Raw genomic sequence first — 25,524 nt, forward strand, 5'->3', positions numbered from 1 at the left:
CTGCCAAGGGTCCTGGCTGGAGGAAAAAAATTAAAACCAAACCTTAGACCTCTTGTCAGACTGTGAGGAGAATTATATTTGTGAACTAGTCTACAGTGTGGACAGGAAATGACCTCTCCACAAACTGCTTCTTTAAAAACAAGCAGTGGTGCCTAAAGCTATCCAGCTTCTCTCTCTCTCTCTCCCTCTCTCTCTCCCTCTCTCTCTCCCTCTCTCTCTCTCTCTCCCTCCCTCCCTCCCACCCTCCCTCCCTCCCTCCTTCTCTCCCTTCCTCCATGCCAACCTCCCTCCCTCTCTGGATCTCCTGCTCTCTCCCTCTCCCTCCTCTCCCGTGCTCCCTCCCTCCCTCCCTCCCTCTTTCCCTCCCTCCTCTCCTCTCCCTCTCCTCTCCTGCTATAGAGGGCTCCGACAGCAGTTCCCAGCCAGCGTGTTCAGCCTGCCTGCCTGCCTGCCTCTGTGTGTGTGTGAGCGTGTGTGCGTGCGTCTACTTTGTACTGGGAAGAACACAGCCCATGTGCTCTGCATGGACGTTACTGATACTCTGTTTAGCTTGATTTTCGAAAAGCAGGCAAGATGTCCAGCACACCACATGACCCCTTCTATTCTTCTCCTTTCGGCCCATTTTATAGGAGGCATACACCATACATGGTACAGCCAGAGTACCGAATCTATGAGATGAACAAGAGACTGCAGTCTCGCACAGAGGTAAGTACTTCAACCTTGGGGATGTGTTTGTGTATTTTTGTTAAGCTATGCATGAGCTTTTCCTAGGGTTTCTCGCTGAATTCTGTGGGAAGTGTCCCACTTGATACTACCACGTATGTGGAAATGAGCGCCGGGGTGAATCCACGAGTTTGAACGCTGGGTTTCCAGGCACAGCAACTCTTGTAGCAGGGGACAGTTTCTGCCGGAATCTTGAGAGAACCCAGCACTTGATTCACATGCCAGGTTTCCAGAAATGTTGCTCTTCCAGAACTCTGGTATTTTGCAGGCTCTGAGTCAGTCCTGTTGGTGTTTCTTGAGATATAATTCCAAGGAATTTTGTGATTGTTTGCATATGACTGTCTATATATGTATTTTTTTTTTTAGAAATAAATCCTAGAGGAAGTCTGCTTTGACCTGTCTTTGCTTTTCAAAGTCACCAAAATCGAGGTAAAAGCGGGGGCAGACGAGTAACCCTGCCTACTTCTCAGAACTAGCCCTGGAGGGACACATAGTATATTTCAGTGTTAAAATCAGAAACCAGTTGCTTGGGGCAAGGGGACTCTACACTTTCTCCTTTTGCTGTCGGCCGTGCCCCCCTGATCACTCTACCTTAGGACAGGAGCTGGTTCAGCTTTCAAGTCAGCTCTAGTTTTTGCATGTTTGCCTGAGAGAGGGAGACTCAGCCTCCTAGGCAGCCAGCAACTCTGGGAGCAGAGAGAACAGGACTTTCAGAACTTTTTAAATGCAAAACTCCAGACTCGCCTCCTGCAATTTAAATCTTTTATGTCAGTTGACTTTTTCTCTGTGCTAGCTCAGCTGGCAGGTCTTGCTGCTGGGCTGTCCATCTGCCTGTGAGTTGGGGCTTTGTGGAAGTGTTCGGAAAAGCAGTCTGTTATAGGTACACCAAAGTTCCTTTAGGAAGTGGAAATTGCTAGGAATTTAGTCTTCTCTGCAGAGTACAAATACCAGAAGATTTATGCCAAAAAGCTTTTAGGGAATAGCTTTGGTGGAATTTTAGATTGAAGATTGACTTTTAACTCTAGGAAGGGACTCCATTAAGTTTGCATTATAGAATCAAACACACTTGCTTGGATTGTCAACAGAGCCATAGAGAATTCATGACGTTTCATGTATTTAATACAGCTAACAAGATGTGACCTGCTTTCTGATTGGCTAACTGCTGGACAAGGACTTATATGTATTTTAAAAGCTGGGTTGTCTTTAATGACTGCTATTTTCTTTATATGTTAATACACCATAGATGCTAACTATGACTACTGGTATCCTTGCTCTTTCTAGAAGCCAGTAGCTCCTACAGAAGTGCAAACTATGTTTTGCTTAGGGTGGTGAACTGTTGGCAGTGACTGATATTTGTGCTTGCTGTTTTATGTATGTTGCTTTGTGTGTGTTACAGTTTGTATATTTCCTTCAGATCTTTGCAACTGCGTGTTGGAATCTTAAATCTCTGCATATACTATTGGTTGACATAGCCTGCTTTCAGAATTAGGAGGATAGAAAATGTCTTATAGTTCAGGCACACATTAATTGCAATACAGATTTGGGAAAAATAGTCTCTTAAAAGTGTGATCAGTTATAAAAAAGAGGCCAGGGACTATTATGGCTCAATTCTTGAAGAGCAACAATATTTAAAAATGACCTGTGTCCACCTTACATTTTAGAAAGTTTTTGAGGAATTGCAGAAATTCTTCTCCATCCTCCTGCAGTTAGGAACACAGGCAGCATTCTCTGATGTCTGCCTGCCCTCCTGCCCATTACTGAGCACTTGGCTAGGTCTCAGCTAGGAGACTTATCTGCAAGATTTCCCTATTCTTGTCCTCAAAAAAAAATTGCAGGATTCAATATGGTCCCATGTTTGTTTCCCATTTGAGACAAGACATTTGAAAAGACCTCCTTTTTCGGTATGCTTCGCAAAGATGCCACATTATTTTTTGTGAGAGCTAAACTCAGGAATTCCTAACTTTTTGATTATGGGGTATTACTTTTAAAGATTTAGCTCTGAGTAGAGAAAGACTACTTCATAGCTCAAGAACCAAGAGAAGAAAGCTTGCTGTGACAAATCTTAAAGATTTTTTTAAACCTTCCTGCCTGTGACAGTAAAGTGCTATGAACTATTTTCTGGTGTGTCCTAGAGCTCACCCTTTACATTTTTCCCTCCTTAATTAGATAATTTTTCAAATAATTATTTAAATAATTGCTTCAATACTTCTTTTTTCTTTGCTAAGCAGTAAAATACTGTCATGAACGCAATGCCATATATTTGTTTTTATTTCACATGAAAAGAAGAGAGACTCAAACAATTGCTCCTAAGATATTTAAATATTTACATAAAATATTAAATTTTGATCATGATGTATACACTTTGAAAAAAATAACTTTCATGTAAAGTTACACTGTACATTTGCCAATAATTGTTGTTTATGATAAAGCTTTTCTGAGTTCTGGAGAGGGATTGATTGGAATAAAATACAAAGATACTCAGCAAGAGTTATTAGTTTATTCACATGCAAAATCAAATATGCCTTTGAGTGATTACTTTGAGAATTTAGCCAAAGCATACAACCATTTTGGGCAAGAGTGACTCACCCATCCCTCTTCCTTCTCTCTCCTCTGGTCCCACTCCTACAGTATATAGTATTATTTCATTAAGTCTTAATCTCTCTCTGTCTCTCTCTCTCTCACACACACACACACACACACCCACTGGGTAATACTCTCAAGTCTTCACTCCTTTTGGAACATGGACTTGGCTAGAAAAAAAAATATAGCAAATCAGTATGTGATGAAGAAATTGTAATCAAGTTTCTGGAAATTTCCTAGAAACCTCCTTTTTTATACGGAAAGAAATTAGTAAAGAACCATGATGTTTACCTACTCTCCTTCCATGGCTGATCCCAGGGCATTTTCTCATGGGGATCGATGCCTTTCTTCCAATTAAATTAAATCAAAGTTCTTCAGAAGCTGGGAAGTTTTAGTTTAAAGAGCATGGCATTGGGAGTTAATATTACTTCTTTTACAAACTAGTTGGCATAGGTCTTGGTTCCTCATTTGCAAATTACCAACAGTGTCCCTTTAATTGAAAATTCAGATTTTCTGGTTTTTTAGCATGAGAAAGTATTGTGAAGAGTGCAGACATGATTTCTTTGCTCATGGTATTCAGTTCAAAATCACAAATGGTAATAAAATAACTGGGTAATAAGCTAGCACTTAGAGCAAGTAGTTCCTGGATCAAGTAGGTACTCATTAAACGTTTGCTGACTAGCCAATCAATGAATCAGTAGACAAAAGGAGATAATTTGAAAACCAATGCATTTATATTAGCACCTTCCCTGATAAATACACTTCTGAAGTTTTTTGGGGCCTGGTATCTCCTATTGAGCTTGAAGCAGCTTTGGGCCTGTGCTTCTCACTCTCCCTAAAGTTCTCATCTCACATCCCCCACATTTATTTTATCTGAGGTCATTTAGATCCATAATCTTTGTGGCAAAGGAAAGCAAGTGACTAAGTACTAATAAGACCTCACCTCTGTAAAGGAATAGGCATGCATTAAAGAGCAAACAGCAATAACAACAACAAAAGTATGTTTTAAATGCTGCTAGGTATTCTGAAAAGTAAATTTTTTTGAACATTAGAATCTCAGTGGAATTTAATAAAGAAATGTGTGGGTGCTCCTCCCACCCTTTAAAATGAAATGAAGAAAAACTCTGAGGTTGGCATCACTGTGTTCACTGTAATTCCCAGGCAGCAGAAAGGAGTTTACATTTTCTGTTGTGTATGCTGTCAAAAGTTGACCCAATATCTTCCAAAATTCATGTATTTGAATGGTTTGGCAGTGCCAAATGTATTTTGGAAGAATACAGCCACACAATTATATAGTTTTAACACTGCACACACAATACAGTCAGATAGGATATAAAAATATGTCCTGAAGACTTCAGAATTTGTTCTGTGAAAAGCTTCAATAAAAGCAAAAACAATGGATATTTTTCATTTTTAGGTCTCAGCTCTGAGATGAAAATATAGCTAAAATATATGAAAAACATTATAGTGGACGTCATTGTAAGTGAAGGGATTTAACTAATGTCAGATTATTACACAATTTAAGAAAGTTTATCAAGTACAGTTCACAAATCTTTGTTAGAGTAGATACTTTCCTATACCTTGTTTTCTCATTCAAATGACCAAAACTGCCTGCATTTAAGTGAAGATATTTTTAAGTATATATAGTTCCTCATGTTGGCACCATGCTATTTTTTTTTTAAATACCATAAACTCCAGAAAAGTGTGAGTTCCGTTGTATATTTTTCCTGTTTTGAGGTTTTTTTCTTTTATCAATATTACACATCCTCTTCCAAAAGAGAAAACTGTGATTACAATCAGAAGCCGTACGCACAAGGATTTTATCAGAATTACAGTTTTTAGTTTTACAGGATTTAATATGAAGGTTACAAATGTTCGAAGACCTGGAAATTTAAATCTGCTGATTTTCACCCCTTCTCAGCTCAACTCTAAAACTCCCTGGGGAGGGGGTGGGGAGGAGGGGGATTCTTAGTTCTCTTTTCTTTCAGCTACATTTTTATATACTTTAGTCACAGCGTTTCACTTTGTAACATCATGTTTATTCATGGAATAGCTTGGTGTCATTGATGTTCAGATGGAATCTAGTTAAAATGAGATTAGTTATTTTGGATAGGTGGAGAAAAAGAAAAAAATGCTTTGTGATAACTTGGAGGTTTCTCCCCCCTAGAAATTTAGAAAGAAAAATGTTGCTGCTACTCTGAGATCTATGAATGATTTTCAGTGTTAAAAACAGAACTTTGTTAGTTGTTTGAAGGGGGTTGGTGAGGTGGGGGAGGGGGCTGGGTGGTGGAAAGGAAAGCTATTTTGAAAATGTTAAATGAAACCAAAAGTGCAGTTTTAAAAATGAGAACTTCCAAACTCTCTTATTTTTCAGGATTTCTACATGGCCTCAGAAAACAAATTGTAGGGCTCTTATACTGATTTTATTTTCTTGAAGTCTTTTTCTTCCCCCATTTTCTTACTATGGGAACTGTTTTTAATTAAAAATTGCTGCAAACTAACTATTCATAGGAGGCCAAGAAGAAAAAAAAAAAAAGAACTTTCAACTCACATTCAACACAGATTCTTATCAGCCTAAAATCAATGCACATTTAAATTTCTCTCTTTTTGGTGTGTAAATTATGATGTAGGATTTAAACGCTATGCATTTTTTAAACATTTAGCTTTTTATTTGGGGTTCAGAAAGAAATTAATTTAAAGTATATGGAGAACAGGGCCATAAATCTCTTTTTATTACAGTTGTCCACATTAACTCATTTTTCATGAGGAACACAGAGCACCCCCTTTCTGAACAAGCAAACAAAATGTAAAGCAACCCCAAACATCCAACTTTATAAATGATCAAGAACAAAATTCATAAACTTACTTATCTGGATTTGGTGGGTGGACCTCAAAATATAACTGACCTAGGAAAACAATGTCTTTTTGAAGTGTCAGAACACAGCATTTAAAAAAAATGCCCAAAGGACGGAGATACTACAGATACCTTCGTCATTTTCTGACAAGGCGTTTTCCTTCTTTTTAAATTTTTAAAAATCAGTATGAGCCTAGATTTTTAAAAAAACATTTAAATTCTGGCTGCATGCATTTGAACCTAGGCAACTATTAATGCTTAAAACAAAATTCAGGCATTCCTTCAAGAATTTGCATACTTTAGGCAATGACAGTCTCAGCGTCTGGAAATATAAACATGATTAAGATATTTTCTGTCTTCTAGAAGCTTACAATTTGATAATGAAGGGAGACTTACAAACCACATTTACAACAGAGAGCCAAGATAGGTTAATACACAGTGTATCGTGGGCGTATTCCTGTAGTGAAAGGTATATACACCTTTCTGAAAGGCAGTCATAGAATAGCATCTTTGGAGTTTTCAGTGTCTGTTGGGCAAGTATTAATACTAGGTGCTTTTTGTACGTCGGCTCAAGTAAACCTCATGATCACATCATATGATACTAATACCTACTAACATCTGCACTTTTACTAATGAGGAAACTGGAAACTGACAGGTTACATAAATTGTCCAAGGTCAAATAGACGGTAGTTTAGCTTCAGAGGTTGTAACTACTCTAACATAGGACCTCTCTTGAAATAGGAAACATGAGCTAGAAATCTAGTTTTACCTATAGAAATTTTTAATGTGAATATATTCATTTTTTTTTTCCTAAGACAAATTGACTTTGGAGGTGGCTTGGAAATTGATCCCATTCACTAACTTGATTCTGCTAGGTGTGTCTCAACGGCCTGACTTAATTTGCAAAGGGACCAAGTGAAATTCCAAGGGATGGATCCAGGGATGGAAAATATACCCTGGTAACTGAACAAAAAAACCCAAATTACACTCCTTATTAAAGAATACTTAAGGCCAGGCACAGTGGCTCATGCCTGTAATCCCAGCACTTTGGGAAGCCGGGGCGGGTGGATCATGAGGTCAGGAGTTCAAGACCAGCCTGATCAACATGGTGAAACCCCGTCCCTACTAAAAATACAAAAATTAGCTGGGCATGGTGGCACACGCCTGTAGTTTCAGCTACTCGGGAGGCTGAGGCAGGAGAATCGTTTGAACCTGGGAGACGGAGATTGTTCCACTGCACTCCATCCTGGGCGACGGAGTAAGACTCCGTCTCAGAAAAAAAAAAAAAAAAGAATACTTAAGATGCCCACTGTATCTGAAGAGTTATTGAAACTGTTATTGAATATAATGCATAGTCATCTAAAAGCTTTTTTTTTTTTTTTACTTAAAAATATTGAAATTTCCATTCAGTGCTTCTTCTTAGTTGTGCCCTGGGAAAGATGGTGTTTTTATTGTTTTAAACAGTAGTGAATGAGTATAAAAGCTATCTCATTTTTTGGTGGAAACAATAATCAAAATAAATGTTAGGAAATTAAATTACAATTCAAATTGGGCGTAGTATTGGCTTCCTTTGCAGGTAATCAATTAGGAATCTTAGGAAAAATAAAGACATTAAGGGGAAAGAACTTTGAACATGTTTGGCTTCTCAGGATCCTCGTTTAATCTACTCCTGAGAGGAAGTCAGTCCCCACATCCTGTCTGTCTGCAGAAGTTCTTTGTGGGAGGTGATATTTCCTTCCTACCCTTGCAGACCACTTTAGCTACCTGCAAAGCCATTGTCGTTAATGCCTGCCAGTTGTTGAAGATAAGATAGATCTCCTCATTTGATCCACCCCTAAAGCCTGAGATGCATGCATTCTATGCATTCTATGCGTTCTCATTCTCCTTTACCAGACAAGAAACCGAGGCCTCAGTTCATGCATGGCCATCCTGAGATTTGAGAGCCCAGGGGCTGGATCATCTAACTTTTCACTGTATGGGCTGTCCTGGAGCATACTGGTGAAGGGACGTTGTTTCCCAGCTGCCCGCTTCCTCCTGGAGGCCCTGGTAGCCACACCCTTCTCTCATGTTAGTACCATGTTCCACCAGCCTAATTTGAAGTTTTAGTCTTCCAGTTTAAAATAGGAGGCTTAGCATTAAGGATTTGGCAGACCCCTCTGAAGAAGAGGAATCTACCCTGTTCTGGTGACATTACAAGCCCCCAGCCTCTCTTTTTGGAATCAGGATGGCCTCTTAACAGCACTCCCTGCCCCCTCTTTCTACCTGATAATCTGATCCCCACAAACAGCCAAGGTGATATTTTTAAAGCATAAATCAGATCGTGTGACTTTCCTGCTTCCCCTCAAACCTAGAACAAGCTCTAAACTCCTTGCTCTGGTTTTAAGAATCTGTTGATCTTTTCCTTCCTGATGGTCCATTCTTATCTCCTACCAAGTATTCACTGGACTGGAGCCACGAAGGGCTTCTTTGGGATCCATTAACTTGCCAAGCTGATTCACACTGCAGGACCTTTGCCCTCGGTCGGGGGACACCGAATATATGACTTTCTCTGTAATAACTCAGCTAAGTATTAGGAGACCTCAGTTGAGTTAGGATTTAGCATAGTGCTGGTTTTATTTGCAGGTAATCAATTAGATTTCTCAAAGAAAAGAAGGACAATAAAGGAAAAGAGTCCCAGCAATTAGGAGGTCCTGTACTGAGCAACTTAAATGTTCTCTTCCTAGTGAGCCCTTCCTCAAACAATTAAAATTAACCCCCAATCACTTTCTGTCACATGCTTTCTTCATAGGAATTATCGGAAGCCTATGTTTTCTTGCTTCTTGTTTATTTCTTAAGTGTTTGCTTGTCCTTGATAGAATATAAGCCCCATGAGGGCAGGGACCTGATTGTCTTATGCATCATTGCATCCCCAGTACCCTATGTAGCACATGGCTGATGTGCAAAATATATCTATTGAATAAAGGAAATTAAGTTGTTCCAGCACTGGCTATCCTGACACTAAAATTTTCCCCGAGTCTTACCAACAATTGCCTACAGTTCCAGTAGGAGAAGAATCTGTGAGCCTAATAGCCCAGTGAGCATTCACTGCTAGAATGCACATCCAGCCCAAAGGAAAAAGAAGCCCCGAGAAAACAAAATTTCTTCTGTGAAGGGAGTGTTGACCTGACTATTTTGCCCTCTGGATAGTGCAAATCTGTTGGGAATCTCCTGACTTCTGATTAAAAATGTTTATACTTATCCTAGTGTTTCTTTTTTCATTTGATATTTCTGCTACTTCTCTCTCTCTGTATCTACCTGGGGGCCCACAGTCATGAATTACAATATGAATCATGATAATATGTTACATTTCCTGGAGCACTTTGCATTTTAGGTAAGTGCTTTTGGGGCCATTAATTAGCTTATTTGAAGTGATTTGCACAACAGAAAATATGGGAAGTTCTAACAGTATATGATGCTGTGGTCTATAATAACTTTGTGTTTGCTAACTGGTGTGTGTGTGTGTGTGTGTGTGTGTCAGAGACAGAGAGAGGGAGAAAGAGAGAGAGAGAGAGATTTGTTCTAATCAGATTGTGTTTGTGTATGTGTGCAGCTTTTGGTTAGGGAATATGAACAATTTTTTTCATCAATAGTTTTTTCTCCTGGAATGAAAAGAGTGATCTTGAGCATAAAGGCTTCAACCTCAGTATGACTTAATAATAAGACAGATTTAGGTCCAAACTCTGAGTTTGTCTTTTACTTGCTGTATAATATTCAGGAAGTTTCTTAAATTTTCTGAGCCTCAGTTTCCTTAGCCTAAGTGTTACATTGTGAAGTAAAGAATGAATGCATGTACAATGCCTGGTATATAATAGGTGCCACATCAATGGGAACTGTGATGATGATGATGATGACGGCGACGATGATACCCTTATTCTGGATTTTATCAGCAAACTAAGTAGTGTAAGTAATGCCAAACATTGCTTCATTTCTTAAAAGTATCTTTAAAAATACTGTTTATATGCCTGCACTAGCATGTTTCACTTTAATAAACAAAACTTGCAATAACATGATCTAGAACTCTTGAGTTTGGTGGTTCTTGTGTGATAATGCCAAAGGGGCTTTTCACTGTTATGTGGCAGGGATGATATAATAATCATATACCTTGTTATGTGAGAGTAATGGCAGAGTAGTCACAATCTCCTGCAAATTCAAGACTAGAATGATCTCTTAGGCATACCTATAGTTAAGTAGTAAGGGTTGACCAATGTATGAGACCATGTGTACCCCGTCTTGTTGGGAAAAAGCTGTGATTGGGGTTTTCTCCATTTAAGAACTCAGTGGAGACAACAAAACATTAAAATGTTCCCTTTCACCAGTGCCTTTGGAGGACTGTCTGAATGGCAGCCCCAGGAGAGGGCTGGAGAGCACACACTCACTGGCCTTGACTGGCCATTTCTTCTAAGGAGGCAGGCTTCTCAATATGCAGCCCAGCACAGATTTCTCCAAGGGAGCCGGGTCGGCACTGGTCAGAAGCCTGAAGCACCATCAGCGTGTCTGGACTGATAACAGCCCTTCCAATTGACTCACTGTGACACCTTGTGGCTTACTCCTCACACAGTGAAAATGCACACAGTGGTGGAAGTAGCGGTGTGCTGAACCCTGCCATACGGTGTCTTTCTGGCCACAGGGATCAGGTGGATGGGTAGTCATGCTACCTGTCTCTTTTTTTGGTACAGATGCAATTGGGCATTACACTGTGCTGATTTGCCCCACTCACTTCAGTGTAGCACCTTTTTTATTTTTCCTGTTGAATTCTGCAAATTATATACATTGTCCTACACTTCATTTCTCTGACCAGGGCACCTACGTTTTCTATAGTCCTATATTAATAATAATTTTTATCAGCCTTTATAGAGTAACATCTTGTGTAGCTCAAACGTTAAATAATTTGTAGCCCCCTTTTTTTTTCTTTTCCTTTAGGTAGGAGTTAGGATGTATTACACTTCTCCTCCCAGCGTAGGTCATTTCTTAGGACCCGTGAAAATTTGATCTTGATACTGAAAATCTGTGTAGACAAGAAAAAGCTAAACCAATACATAAAACTGACCAATTGGCAATACATACAGAAAACAACCTTTTTTAGACCTTACAAGTTTAACATGATTACCATGTAGTTGGCTGAAATTTGTTACTTGAAATTAAAATTAAACCATCAGTGCATATTTACCTGCCTTTGAAAGGTTCTGATTTGATGGAGCCTACTACTCCCAAATTAGATGAATCCTAGAATTTCAGGGCTGGAATGGTTATGAGATCATCTAGCCCAAGCTCCTGATTATGGAAGTGTAGAAGCCAAATCCAAGCGGGGCTAACTTGGACTAACAGTGCTGTCAATTCACAAGCCATCTCAAGTTATTATATATATTTTTTCAAGTCTTAGCACTCTCCTGTCACTACGTAATTACCAGGAACTGGCCAAATCCAAACACACTTACCAACCACTAATCTGCACCTCAACACTACAAAAACTTTTGTATTCCAAGTCCATATCTCCTTTTTCAGTTTTCCAAATGTCTTAAAACAGTGTTGATTTTTAGTGTCATGCTATTGATGTTGAAAAACACATCACTAACCTTCATTGCTTTTGAATTTATGATTTCCTTTGCCAGTTTATTTAGAATAAAGTTGCATGTACTTTAAAAGACATGTCTCCTTTTTTGGTTTAAAAACATGGTACATTATTAATGTAGAGTATTTGTGAAATACAAAAATGTTCAAAGAGGTAAAGAAAATCATCTTTAATTTTACCATGCAACTAAATTGCTGTGAACATGTTAGTATATAAATTTAATGCACACATACATATACATAAATCTTTACTTGCTTACAAGCATATTGGACATCCTTTTGAATCCAGCTCTTTCAACTAAAATTATGAGTATTTTACTATGTCCTTAAATCTTCTTAAAATATAATTTTGAGTTGCCTGAATTATTCATACATCTGTTTATGTTTTAAAAATTAACACCATATAGATATTTTTAAAATTATTTGACTCCATTGTACCATGATTTGAGATCAGTTGTTTTTTTTGTTTGTTTTGTTTTTGAGACAGGGTCTTGCTCAGTTGCCCAGGCTGGAGTGCAGTGGCTCTATCACAACTCACTGCAGACTTGACCTCCTGAGCTCAAGTGATCCTTGAGCCTCAGCCTCCTAAGTATCTGGGACTACAGGCACAAGACACTGCACTAGGCTCATTTTTTTAAAAAGATTTGTAGACATAGAATTTCTCTTTGTTACCCAGGCTGATCTCAAACTCCTGGCTCACAGTGATCCTCCTGCCTTGGCCTCCCAAAGTGCTGAGATTACAAGTTTAAGTATTCTTAACAATCAATTTTATCCCCCAATGAGGTAGAGGATTACTGGTATGAAGGAGTTAACTATGATGACTATTACGATGACCATTAGCATTTGGTACTAGTCGGAAGTCTTGAATCTAGGCCTCTCTGTCTCCCTTTCAAGAGAGACCCTTATTCTCACTCCCTACTCCCAACTTGAGGGCAGATCTTTTTTCATTTCTGCTTTTCCTTCTCTTGTATTATTTCTGAGTCAAAAGGCAGCGAGCATGTAGTCTTTCACAGGGTCCATAAATCAAAATATTTTAGCACAATTCCTACCGGGAAGAGGAAGCTTGAATTAATGTTAAGAGTTAGTGTTGATCTAGAACCAGTGGGTTGAGATATAGCAAGTTAATTTATGACACCTCTGAAGGGCGTGTCTTTAATTCAAAAAGAAAAGAGATACCTCAAAAAGTGGGTTATGTCATGACTTGTATGTAATGTTATCCTGTTTACTGGATCAAAGAGGTCTTTGGGATTGGGTACTCTCTTACTCATATTTGTGTCAGTCATAATGACTGATATTCTCTGTGGCCAGTATCAATCTTCTTTTAAAGGCACATTTCACTGAGGCAGCCATTTTGTTATCACTTCCTTTTTTTTATTTTTTGTTTTTTGAGACAGGGTCTTCCTCCTCACGCTGGATGGAGTGCAGTGATGTGATCACAGGCTCACTGCAGCCTCGACCTCCAGGACTCGAATTTCTCACACCTCAGCTTCCTGTGTAGCTGGGACCACAGGCGTGCACCACGACATTTGACTAATTAAAAAAGATTTTTATTTATTTGTTTTATTTTGTAGAGGTGGTATCTCCCTATGTTGCCCAGGCTGGTCTCAAACTCCTGAGCTCAAGTGATCCTCCCGCCTCAGATCACTGTTTTTGCATGGGTAATATGCTTTTTAAAAATAAGCCTCATACACATATGCTTCTAGTACAACATAGTTTGTGCAATAAGATTATGTCCTCTCCCATAGCATTGGCGTTAAGAGCTTAACTTCTGGAGTCATGCAATTTTTTTTCTTTACTTAGTGGCTGTGCGACCTTGGATAATTTATCCATCTGTGCCTGGGATGCCTCTATGGGTAATGTGGGGAATAACAGAATCTACGTGTTTGGGTTTTCGTAAGATAGAGTGAGTTAATTCTTATACAGTGCTTAGCATAGTGACTGTACCCTATGAAGGTTAACAATTTTTATTGTGGCTTATTTGTTTAATGGATATTGAACATCTACTATACATGACATTACTGGTCTAGAGGCGAAGAGGGCAGTATCTGTGTCTTAGAAGAGCTTACTGGGGACACAGTAAGGACTTACAGGGAAGGAAGGTCTTGAGGGATACATGGGAATTTGCCGATTAGAGAAGGGTGGTGGGAAGGGGGTTTAAGGTAGAAAGAACAGCAAATGCAAATAAATTGATATTATATTTTAGGAAGGGTGAAGATTTTGACACTGCTGAGGCTTATGGTCTGGGGTATATGTATTAGTGTGTATATGATCGTGTGTGTAGGCCTGGAGAAGAAGTGGGGGCCAAATTGTGGAGGTATTTAAATACCAAGCCAGGGTTCTTTACCTTTCAGAGACTATACTTTGGATGATAGCATGATTATTTAACTTCTCCGTGCCTTGGTTTCCTCATCTGCAAAATGAGACAGCAGTCGTCCCCATCTCACAGAGTTGTTTTAGGGAATTTAATGAGGTAAGGCATGAAAGCCCTCAGACCAACACCTGGTACATAGTAAGGATTCAGTCAGTATTAGCTTCTACTATCGGGCCAAGGGAGCTAATAAAGTGTTTTGTTTTATTTTGTTTTGTGTTGGCTGGGGAGTGAAGCAATCTGCTATGCCTTTGAGCAAGAACATTCTGATCCCTTTGTGGAGGGTGGACTGGTGGTCCGTCTTGGAGCACATCTGTCTGCTGAGAGGAAGAAATCAGTGGATAGGGAGATGCACAAAGGAAAAATTACACACACTTACTGGCTGACTGAGCTATTTTTAGCCTAGTGTGTCTGAAGCAAAGGATGGATTTTCATGGTATTTTTTTTTTAAGATGCAAAATTCCCGTAAGCCAAGGTGATGTAACTTGCCTTGTGACATTTTATTTGCCCGTCCTTGAGGTCCACACTGTGGGCCATGAAACGTTTAGCGGCCTGGGGCCTCTAGTCTTGAGTTTTCTTCGTGCCTTGGCACAATTATGACCTGTGTGAGGAACCAGAAGTGATGTGCTGGCCGCCAGCCTGGCAGGAGGACCCCACAGTGATGTGGCAGGGAGGCAAGCGAGAAGCCTACATGGGGAAGAGAAAAAGGCAAGAAGCAGTGAAACCTGACCTCACCCAGGACATGGGACATGAGTCTCTGACACTCAGTTTCCACACTGGTAGAATGGGAAAAATAATCTGTCAGCCTCGGGGAACATCCCGAGCCCTAAATGGGCGGGTATGTGGTGTGGCTCTTCCCTCTACTGCATGGTAGTTCATGCCCCATTGCAGGCCCATGTGCTTTGTGCATTGAATGCGTGTTTTTCTTAAATCTTTCGCATACCCTCTTCCCTCTTTAAACTTAAGCCTCGGAGAAATATTTTCCTTCCCTGAGTCTATTTCCTCTTCCGACTTCCTTGGATTAGATGAGCTATGAATAGCAAGGTTCTCTCTTCGGCCACAGTCTATGATCCCGATTAGGTGGACTGCTGGTTTCTGTTTTTAATCTGTCACATCCAACACAAAATCAAGGTAAATAACGTGTTTTTGGCCCTCTGTTGAGCCTCCTTTAGCTATTTTTTTCCCACCTTCTTTGGTGAGGGATCTTACTGAGTCTTGCCTTCCGCACAAACTGGCTGGAGCTGGAGGACCATGTTTTGCCTCAAAATGCTCTGGGCACCATTGTCTTAAAACCCGCACATAAAGGAAGCCTCGATGGTTGATTTTTTTTTTTTTTTTTCCGTCCTCGTAAAATAAGCTCAAAATGCAAATGCAGAATCTACTAAAATTACTGAGTTCAGTGGGTGCCCTGCATCGCCAGTGTTTTTTTAGAAAGGTTAAAATGCATCTGAACTAAGACTAGAAAATAAGCTTCAGGTGTTAGGTTATTCTGAAAAGACTGTTAATGCCTGTTGGCTAAGTGCATTAAACTGCATGGAAATGATCACTTGTGTGTACTATTTTAAAAACTGCTTGCTGGGATGGTGATTTAAACCTATTTTTTTCTGGACTCAAAACTTCACATTTGTCTGTTGAAAAAAAATACTGTATTTGAAACAAATAAACATTAAAATATAGTTTAGTGTATTTCCAGGCGTTTATCTGAAAGGAAAATATGTCAAGACATTTTTCGTTAGAAGCTGAAATCTCAGCCTTAATTCACTCCATTGTATTTCCAAGGAGCTCAACCCTATATAATATTACCTGGTCTCTGGAGACCTCCTTGAAGGGATACCAGATACCCTTAGGATAACTAGAGAATGGGGGAGGTGGTTAGAGAATGGAGGGGGAATGGTTTCCAGTCCTAATTCTATATTTCCTGTGACTTTTTTTATGGGGGCAGGGGAAAAGGAGAGAAGAAAGAACTCTGCTGTTAGTTTTATTACGGCTTTGATTTTAAAACCATTTAAGAAGTAGCATTCATGGTGGCACCCTGTGGTGTCTAGGATGGAATTGCATTGGCTCATTCATTCCTCAATACCTTATTGAGTTTTTTTTCATTATGTGCTCAGTGAGGAAGGACCATATATAAACCCTGCCCTCAGGATGCTCACAGCCTAGTAGGGAAGATAGCCAGCTGAACCTCCAGTTATAACTGAGGGTGCCAAGAGTGAGCTGTTCAGAGCAGCGAGGACAGAGGTTTTCCCAGCCAGGATTGCGGTACTGAGACATACACACACGTGCATACACATGCACAGACATGCACACTCACACCCTAAGTTGCTTGTGCTATGTGGGAAATTTTGACCCACATATTCCTATGTTTAATTGAAGGCCCTGTTAACTTCTTAACAATGCTACATCTCTGATGATTTAAGGAGGAATTAGATTGCGTAAACATCTCAAAACAGGGAGGTGAAGCTAGAAGCATAAATGCCCCAGTGATGGCTGCAACTAGGTCTCTTAACCTATTATAATCTAAACCTTGGGTGAAGGAGAAAGAAAAAAAAGCAGCTTTTTAAAGTCCACTGAAGACTTAAGATATGGCAAAAAATAATCGTTTTTTTTCTGACCATGAGAAATTGTCTGAGTATAGGGTAGAAAATTTCATCCTTATCAGGAAGTTAATCGTAGTAATTTATGTGGAACTTCCAGGTGGTTACTTAGTCAATCTTTAAAAATAAAAAAAGGCCCAAACTCCGCTCCCCGAAAAACAGTATCGAGAGAACTTTAGGAAGAAAGCAAATCATTCAAAGCCTTGAATGGTTAGAAATCCATAAAGCTGAAGGCAGGAGACTGGATGAAAAAAGAAAGAAAATCTCAAAAATTCAGGAGCAGGAGCCTTGCTGATCAGGATGAATATCTACTGAGTACTTACCAATCGCTAGTCCCACAGCTAAGTGCTTTACATCATGGCCTCAATTAAGCCACACACTGCTGTGGTACGTAGTGATATCCACTCCATTTTTCAGATAAGACAAGTGAGGCCGAGAGATTAATTAGTAATTAGCCCAGGGCTTCAGAGGTAGCAAGAGTTACGTCTGTGGCTTAAACCTGGGTGTTCCCAAGTTCAGAGCTGAACTTCACTTGTCAGTCTGCTGCCTCTCCAGACAGCACCCACTATACAGATGAAGATACTGAGGCCCCGGTAGGTTACAGTAGGTCTTGAGTCTCACTGTGAGACACATTCAGAGCCTTCTCGTTGACTGATGACTTTGATTTTGGTTCCTCAGTGGTCCCCACATTCCACTGTGGGACTAGCATCTGTTTACTGAGAATCCACTCTGAGGGTCACACCACTGTCAGAGTCATACCACCAAGGACTTCTTGAGGTCGGGGACCTCACCTGGCTCATCTTTATATCAGCAGCAGAGGACACAGGGCCAAGGGCGGAAATGATAATCTAAATAGTGCTTGAATGAATGAGGGATATGAAAGAAGTAGTAAGCTCCGAAGTTTACACAGAGTGAGAGAGGCAACTGACTATAAGGACCATGCAGACAAGCGCTGTTCCTCTCTTTTCAGGCACGGAAGGCTATGGGACATGTCTATGCAAACTAGAAAAACCTGCTCCTTCTGAGTGAGCCTATGGCCCTTTTGTGCAAATGAAATCTTCCTGGTCTTCCTGGCAGACGTGAGTTCCACAGGGCTTAGCAAAGTGCTCTGAATTTTAGCTGTTCCTTCTCCCTTTGGTCAGCTGCCTTTTTGCAGTGTGGAAACTGCTCAACAGTAAATGGAGGCCTGTTTTGATTAATTTAGTCACCCAGAACCTGGATTCTAATTGATCTTCGCTAAGTCTTCATTGGACACATGAAGAATTTTCTTTCTTTTTTTTTTTTTTTTCTGAGTTGGGGTTTCGCTCTTGTTACCCAGACTGGAGTGCAGTGGCACGATCTCGGCTCACCGCAACCTCCGCCTCCCAGGTTCAAGCAATTCTCCTGCCTCAGCCTCCCTAGTAGCTGGGATTACAGGTATGTGCCACCACGCCCGGCTAATTTTGTATTTTTAGTAGAGACAGGGTTTCTCCATGTCTGTCAGGCTGGTCTCAAACTCCTGACCTCAGGTAATCTGCCCGCCTCGGCCTCCCAAAGTGCTGGGATTATAGGTGTGAGCCACCGCACCCAGCCCAAGAATTTTCAAGATGGTGCTAAATTCTCTTCTGTCATTAAGATACAGTGCATAAAGAAGAATGTTTGGGCCATGTGTCATGGAGGAGGCTGGGATCGGTTTGATAAGGGATTGTAGGATTTGGATTTGTTGGGAAAGAAGAAGGGCATCTGGTTTGGGGAAATAAAGGTCTGAGATGCCATCAAGCAAACACGTCTGGTGTAGGAATAGGGTGAGGTTGGCTGACCTCTGCACAGGAAGTCTCTGGAGGTGTAAAGAAAGTTGGACACCAAGAGGAGACATCATTTTCTCTGTGTTCCGTGCTTGGGTACCATGTCCATAGAATGCAGTGGGAATGAGGCTTCATGGAGATGTTAAATTGACTTCTTGTTTCTAGGGTAGACACCCTTCCTTCTCTACACCCTCTGTGTTAGTTAGAATTCTCCAGAAAAGCAGATATAGGGTATATATCCAGGAAGAGATTCATTATAAGCTATAGACTCATGTTGCTATGGAGGCTGAGAAGTTCCATGACCTGATGTTTGCAATCTGGGGACCCGGGAAAGCAGGTGGTATGGATTAAAGTCCTGAGGGCCAGAGAGCTGATCGTATCAATTCCAGTTCAAGTCGGAAGCTCTGAAACTAGGAGCACTGAAAATAGGAAAAGATCAATATTCCAGCTTAAACAACCAGGCAGAGTTAAGCCAACATTCCTCTGCCATTTTGTTCTATTCAGGCCTTTTATAGATTGAATAGTGCTCACCCCCATTGGGGAGGGCTGTGTGCTTTACCCAGGCCACCAATTCTAACCCTAATCTCAGAGAAAACGCCTTCACAGACATACCCAGAGATAATGCTTAACCAGATATCTGGGCATCCCTTGGCTCAGTCAAGTTAACACATAAAATTAACCATCACATTCTCTCCTGCCAATATGCTGCCTTCTCAGATATAATAGAGGCTAGTGTCAGAGGCCTTTGAATGTTTGTCTGAGGACTTTGGATGTGACTTTATTGCAAGAGGGAATATTATATGTTCTTCAGCAGATCCATTAACATCTTACTCATTCCCTCATTTGGTACATCTATATTGAGCAGGGCCAGGTGTTTAGCATACAATACCGCATAAAAACAGACATTGGCATTTCTTTCAGGAAATTTACAATCAAGTAAGGGAGCTGTACAGCAATTAAAAACTCATACCAACTAAAGTATAGTTGTAATGGATAAAATGTGCAGTATTTAACACAATGTGATCAGTGCACTAGAAGAATCAAGCATGTTTCTGTGAAAGCATAAAATAAATAAGGAAAGCTGACCTATATTGGTGGGAATAGTGGTCAGGGAAGGCTCCTTTGAGGAAGTGAATTTTTAGCTGAGACTTAAAGAACAAATGAGATCTAGCTAGAAAAATAGGACATGTGATGCCAAGATGGCATTTTAAAAGAATAATAGTAAGCGCAAAGGCCCTGTAGCAGGAGGGAGCTGATTGTCCATAGTTCCTAGAGCAAAGAGGAGATGCATTGTTCTAGCTAGAAAAATAGGACATGTGATGCCAAGATGGCATTTTAACAGAATAGTAGTAAGCGCAAAGGCCGCGTAGCAGGAGGGAGCTGATTGTCCGTAGTTCCGAGAGCAAAGAGGAGATGCAAGATGCAATCTGAAGCTGATGATACAGGTTGAGGTCAGATCGTGTTTGACTACAGATAGGATGTTAAGGGTTTTGGCTTTTTAGGTTTTTGTTTTAATTCTAAAAGTTATGAAAAATGTACTCCTTTTGGTGGTGGTCTGAGAGAAGGTACATCATTAGAATGACATTTTGAAAATAACACTCAGGCTGCTGAGTAGAGAATGGCTTCAAAGGATTTAAAAGCAGATGCAGAAGGACATATTAGAGAAGGACTGTATAGTTTTCTGGTAAAAGATGATAGTGAATTGTATGGGCGATGGATTAGCCATGGAAAGTGTTGAGTATAAGTGGTCTCCAGCCAAACTCTAAGGTTACTGGAATAACAGAGTAGGAACCCTTCCTAGGCTTTATCTTTATTTATTCTTGTCAGCAGTATGTACATGTATCTCCCAGCCCCAAGTAACTGTACAGTTTAATGTTGTTCACTCTATCCACTTCCCAGAATCCACTGGAAATTGCTGTAACAGCACATCCTCAATGCCCATCAATTCTCCATGTCCAGCTCCTTCATGGCCTCCTCTGCCTCTGCTGAGCTATGGACTTCCCAAGCCCCTTCCCCTACCTGCTTTTGATTGGCTTTAACTTTTACAATATCTTCATTACTCCCAGTTTGTTCAACATCCTTTTTATTTTTTTAAATCATAGATTGATTTAGTTTATTCTCTTTGCCATTTTTGAGTCTCGTTATTTCTCTGTTTCTCCTTGGTTATTAGTGACTCTGTTTTCCTTCAGTTGCCTCTTGTCTTTGAGGAGCTCTTATGATTCTTTCAGGGCAATTTGCCATTTGGTTGGTCTGTCTTCCTTTTCCCTACAAGTTTTAAGTATGGCGTTTTAGTTTTCTTTTATCCCCTTTCCTCTTCTTCAGATTCAACTGCGGACACTTTGCTCTTCCAAGGTTACTAAGCAGTGTCTGACACAATGTGGAAGCTCAACAAATGTTGGTTAAATTTATTTCTTCTATTGATTGTTCAGGCTTTGATGCCATCACTTAAAATGTTTCTTGTACACACCCTGTTTTCTACCTACGTATGTATGTGTATGGTTACCTGAATCCAGGTTTTTTCTGGGAATATTCTAAAGTAATTGATTTCTCTGTGGATCTATAACAGTGACAAGAATTTTCACCTATGCCTGCGAGAATACCTCCAAAAGTATTGGGTGCTCATCATAAACACATGTCAGTTTAATAAACTCTTATGGATGCATTGACTTTCCCAGTGTTGCTAGATGACTTCAGATGATTTGCATAATGGGTCTCAGTTTCTATATCTGTTAAATGGCAATGATCAGAGAATTTTTTAAAATTTAAGGACACCTGAAAAGCATGAAGGCCCCCTAGACAACTTGTGTTTATTCCACATAGTGGGAACTATGCTAGATTCCAAAGACACAAAGACAACTAAGACAACTTAGAATAAGAAGGAAAAGAGAATGATTTGTTGCAATGATCCCCTTGAAGTTCTGGTTGAAAGTCAGAGGATGCCCTGGATTGGAAGTAGTCTCCAAAGTGACATCATTTTATTTTTCAAACCACATCTGGCCTGTCCCTCTTACCAGATTCATATTAAAGGTGACGGATTTGAAAATGTTTGGAATAAATAAAAGCTCTAGTCAGGTGTAGTGGCACACGCCTGCCATCCCAGCTACTCGAGACTCAATCATTGTTTCAGCCTAGGAGTTCGAGGTTGTAGTAAGCTATGATGGCACCACTGTACTCCAGTCTGGGTAACAGAGCGAGACCTTGTCTCTAAGGAAAAAAAAGAAAAAAGAAAGAAAGCACTATACAAATTCCATATTGGGAAATTTTCACTGAATCAATGGTTAAAGGCTTATACAATGGATGGGGTATTTGGTTAGTGAGGAGAGATTTTTGAGGATCGATGGCAATCCTTATTTTTAGAAATAGCCTGGTTTTTGCTGATTACTGTTGGTAGGGATCAGTTTAATGCTTTTTCCCCTAATGTACCTAGAGATTTGTGATAGAATTAGCTATGCAAATTGAATCCTTAAAAAAAATCCTCCACAAACCTGTATGTTATATTTATAAACTTTACATTGTACTAAAGTCAGCAAATGTCACAGAATTAAAATCAGTAAATGCAAAAGTGAAGGTTTCCATAGCAACAGTAACTAACCCATATTGCACATAAAATGAAATGTACATTAGGATTTACATTTAATCGCCTATTAGTGGAGAAAAGTCCTATATAGAACAGGTGCAATATGAATACATTAGGGTGACCCTAGCAACTCTTTATCTTTTAAACTCCAGGCTGTAGCTGCTGTAACTCTTTTATATCTACCAAGTTTTGACTCCTTTAGGGAAAGTGAGGTAGGAAAATTAGAGGCAGCATTAGAGCAGAGGTGTGCACCCCTAGATTTAAATGCGGTGGAATATTACCATTGCATAAATTATCAATCAACTCAGTAGGTGTTTCAGAGAAAGGAATAGACCCAGAATACTAAATGTTTATGAAATTGTTGCACGTAGGGTACTTAAGAAGAATTTCTGTCTAGCATAGTCGGTTTATCCAAACCTTCAGTGCTTCTGAAATATGCTAATGCAAGATGATTTTGTGACTTTGAGTTGGTCGCGGAAAGGCCCAATAGGAGGGTGGCAGGACTGAAGCCAGGGACATGGGTCATGGCCTCAGCCCATCACTCTGCACATGTGGCCTCCCTTGCTGAATTTCAGTTTCTTCCTATAATGCACTCGTTGCCTACTACCTAGGGTTCTAAGACTCAAATAGGAATGGAAGGAGAAGGATACAGGGTATTTTGTGGAAGCTAAAGCTCTCTATATAGACAATGGTGATGCTATTGTGAATGCGACTTTTATAAGGCAAGTATCATCTCCGGCAGTTATACCGTGCCTTTGGCTGGTGGTTCCCGGAGAGGGCCTATCCTTGGCCGTCTGCTTACATAAGGGAATGTCTCCTCGCTCTGCGGCAGCTCTTCTGGTGGAGGGCTCTGAGTCATTGCTGAGAATACCGTCATGCCTCCTCCAGCTCAGTCTACATCAGATAACTCTAGATAGAGATTCTTCTATTGGTCAAAACTTTCTTTTATAAAATTGGAAGAAATTTTTCTAGTGACTAAACAGATGATTCACTCTAAAATGCAGTTGATTTTTAAAAATAATTTTAAGTAAAATTGATCATAAGTTTCTTTTTTCTCTCCATGAGCTTTAATGTTCTTTAGTATTCCTTGGCTTCACTCTAAACTCTTTGATTCAGTTGGTCCAGAGTAGGCCACAGGATCTGCTTTGTATCCAGTAACATGGTAATTTTTAAAAATTTATTTTTCAATAGATAAATTAATTTTGTGTAGCTTAAGCCATTAAACAAGGTTATCTGATTACCACTCAGATCAGATTTTGCCAGCCAGCCCAGAAACCCTGCCCTGATTATAACCCCTTTCCTTGTATAGTCTTAACACCAAAACACATTTTTGGTGTTAATTCTCTTATGTTTTCCCAGATACTTTCTGCTGCTATTGATACTCAGATTGGCCTGCCTTACTGTCCAGCGAATACTTGTTGGCTGTTTTTGATTCCCTGATTTTCTGGTCTGTCAGATGTTCTCTAGCTTCCTTCCTGCCTAGACCCTGATAACCTGCATGTCTATGGCTGTAGTGGTTTGTTCCACTGGCTTGTATTTTGGGATGTCATGTCCTCTTTTCTTTTCAAATTTAATTTTTTGTTTTATTGAAAAAATTGAAAGAGATTTTTAAAAACATAATTAGACCAATTTTTGTCAAGTACCACTCTTGTGCATACATAAACAAGGCTATAAATGAAATACATCGGTTAGGTATTACTAAGACTTACACTCAGGGTCTAATGGTTTAGAATTGTTCTTCCACTCATGGTTGTCCATGATTTTCCATGTAGTATAACCTTTGTGCCGCCAAGGATGTTGGTGAAGTGGCATTCTTCAAAATAACACTTTTAAAGATGCAGGTCTCTGTGCAGGCTTTGCATTAGGTAGAGCTTGCCTAGTTTTGAATTTGATTTTCAGGAATGTAGCGAATCTTGTTGAATGCACTATCTCCCTGACTCTTACCCTCAACCAAATGATTGAGAGGAGAAAGAGTGATCTATCTTTGTCTCCCCTTTTCTTCCAAGCCGTTCACACCCATTCTGCAAATTATGATGCTTCTGCTTTGAATATTTGCACATATACAATGATAATGATGGCTTGACAAAGAGGGTAAATCATAGTCTGATTGTAAAACATACATTGAGACATCAGATTGATATTGGAAAAAATGTGCATCTTAGAATTAGTGAAATTATAGATAAATATAAACACTTGGGATTTTTCTGCACATCTTGTCTTGTAACCCTCTTTCTTACTTTAAAATATATTTGAACTATTTATTTATTAAATATAGTATAAAACTGAATCTTGAGATCTGCATATTTTCCAGCCTATGCATTGCCATGATGATCTTATCATCTAATTTTGTTAGAAATGTTTTCCATGAGTTTTTGGTTTGGGGTTTGTGTAGGGAGTTGGAGATATTTTTAAATGATGCTATCATTGTTCATAACAGTCAAAAAGCAGAAGTAACCCCAAATGTCTGTTAAGCGATGACTGGATAAACAAAATATGATATATCTGTACAATGGGGGCCATAAAAGGATGAAATTCTGATCCATTGCTACAGCGTGGACGAGCCTCAAAAACATTTATGCTAAATAGAAGAAGCCTTTCACAAAACATCACATATTGTAGATTACGTGGATGGAAACAGTAATTCCTGCAATTGACATGAGAGATCATGTTGGGATCATGAAAACCTGCTGAAACTGGTTGTGGTGATGATTGTTATAACTTGGTCAATTTGTTAAAAATTAAAACATGGGCCGGGCACGGTGGCTCAAGCTTGTAATCCCAGCACTTTGGGAGGCTGAGACAGGCGGATCACGAGGTCAGCAGATCGAGACCATCCTGGCTAACATGGTAAAACCCCGTCTCTACTAAAAAATCCAAAAAAAAACTAGCCAGACGAGGTGGCTGGCGCCTGTAGTCCCAGCTACTGGGGAGGCTGAGGCAGGAGAATGGCATAAACCCGGGAGGCAGAGCTTGTGAGATCCGGCCACTGCACTCCAGCCTGGGCAACAGAGTGAGACTCCGTCTCAAAAAAAAAAAAAAAAAATTAAAACATGAATTTTATCATTTACAAATTATACGTCAATAGGATCATGAAAAAAAACTTTACCACCAATGCTGTTTTCTCAAATATTAAGTTTTAAGACTAAAAATATGCAGAATAATATAAAATATAAAAATAATATTAAGAAATGCCAAAATACTCATTGTTTTAGAAAACTCTTTAGGAATTAGTATAATTTGGTTTCTCTTTGTTGAATTTTTTAAGGAATAAGGTAGAAGTATAGAAAGCCTAAGGACAAAGAACTTTTTTTTTTTTTTTTTTTTGTCCTAAGATCAAATGGTGGATAGAGACCATTAACACCGCCAAGGTTAACCCCAGGCCGAAATTTTCCAGGTTCTACTCAACCCTGTCCTGTGCTCCAGCACTCTCAGTGATA

General features: G+C 39.7%; 1 protein-coding gene across 13 annotated transcripts in view; it reads left to right on the top strand.

The window, feature by feature from the left end:
- The first annotated feature begins 245 nt into the window (after window positions 1-245).
- LDB2 (LIM domain binding 2) overlaps window positions 246-25,524 on the top strand; it is a 401,491-nt gene continuing 376,212 nt past the window's right edge. For 11 of the 13 annotated variants that reach the window (XM_017958599.2, XM_017958603.2, XM_017958604.1 and 8 more), the window contains exon 1: window positions 246-705. In XM_017958599.2, the coding sequence (XP_017814088.1) occupies window positions 574-705 (132 nt within the window). In that variant the 5' untranslated portion in view covers window positions 246-573. The remainder of the gene's footprint in view (window positions 706-25,524) is intronic. The other 2 variants (XM_017958600.2, XM_017958595.2) reach the window with 1 other exon arrangement.

Source organism: Papio anubis, chromosome 3 (genome assembly GCF_008728515.1).
Source record: "Papio anubis isolate 15944 chromosome 3, Panubis1.0, whole genome shotgun sequence".
NCBI lineage: Eukaryota > Metazoa > Chordata > Mammalia > Primates > Cercopithecidae > Papio > Papio anubis.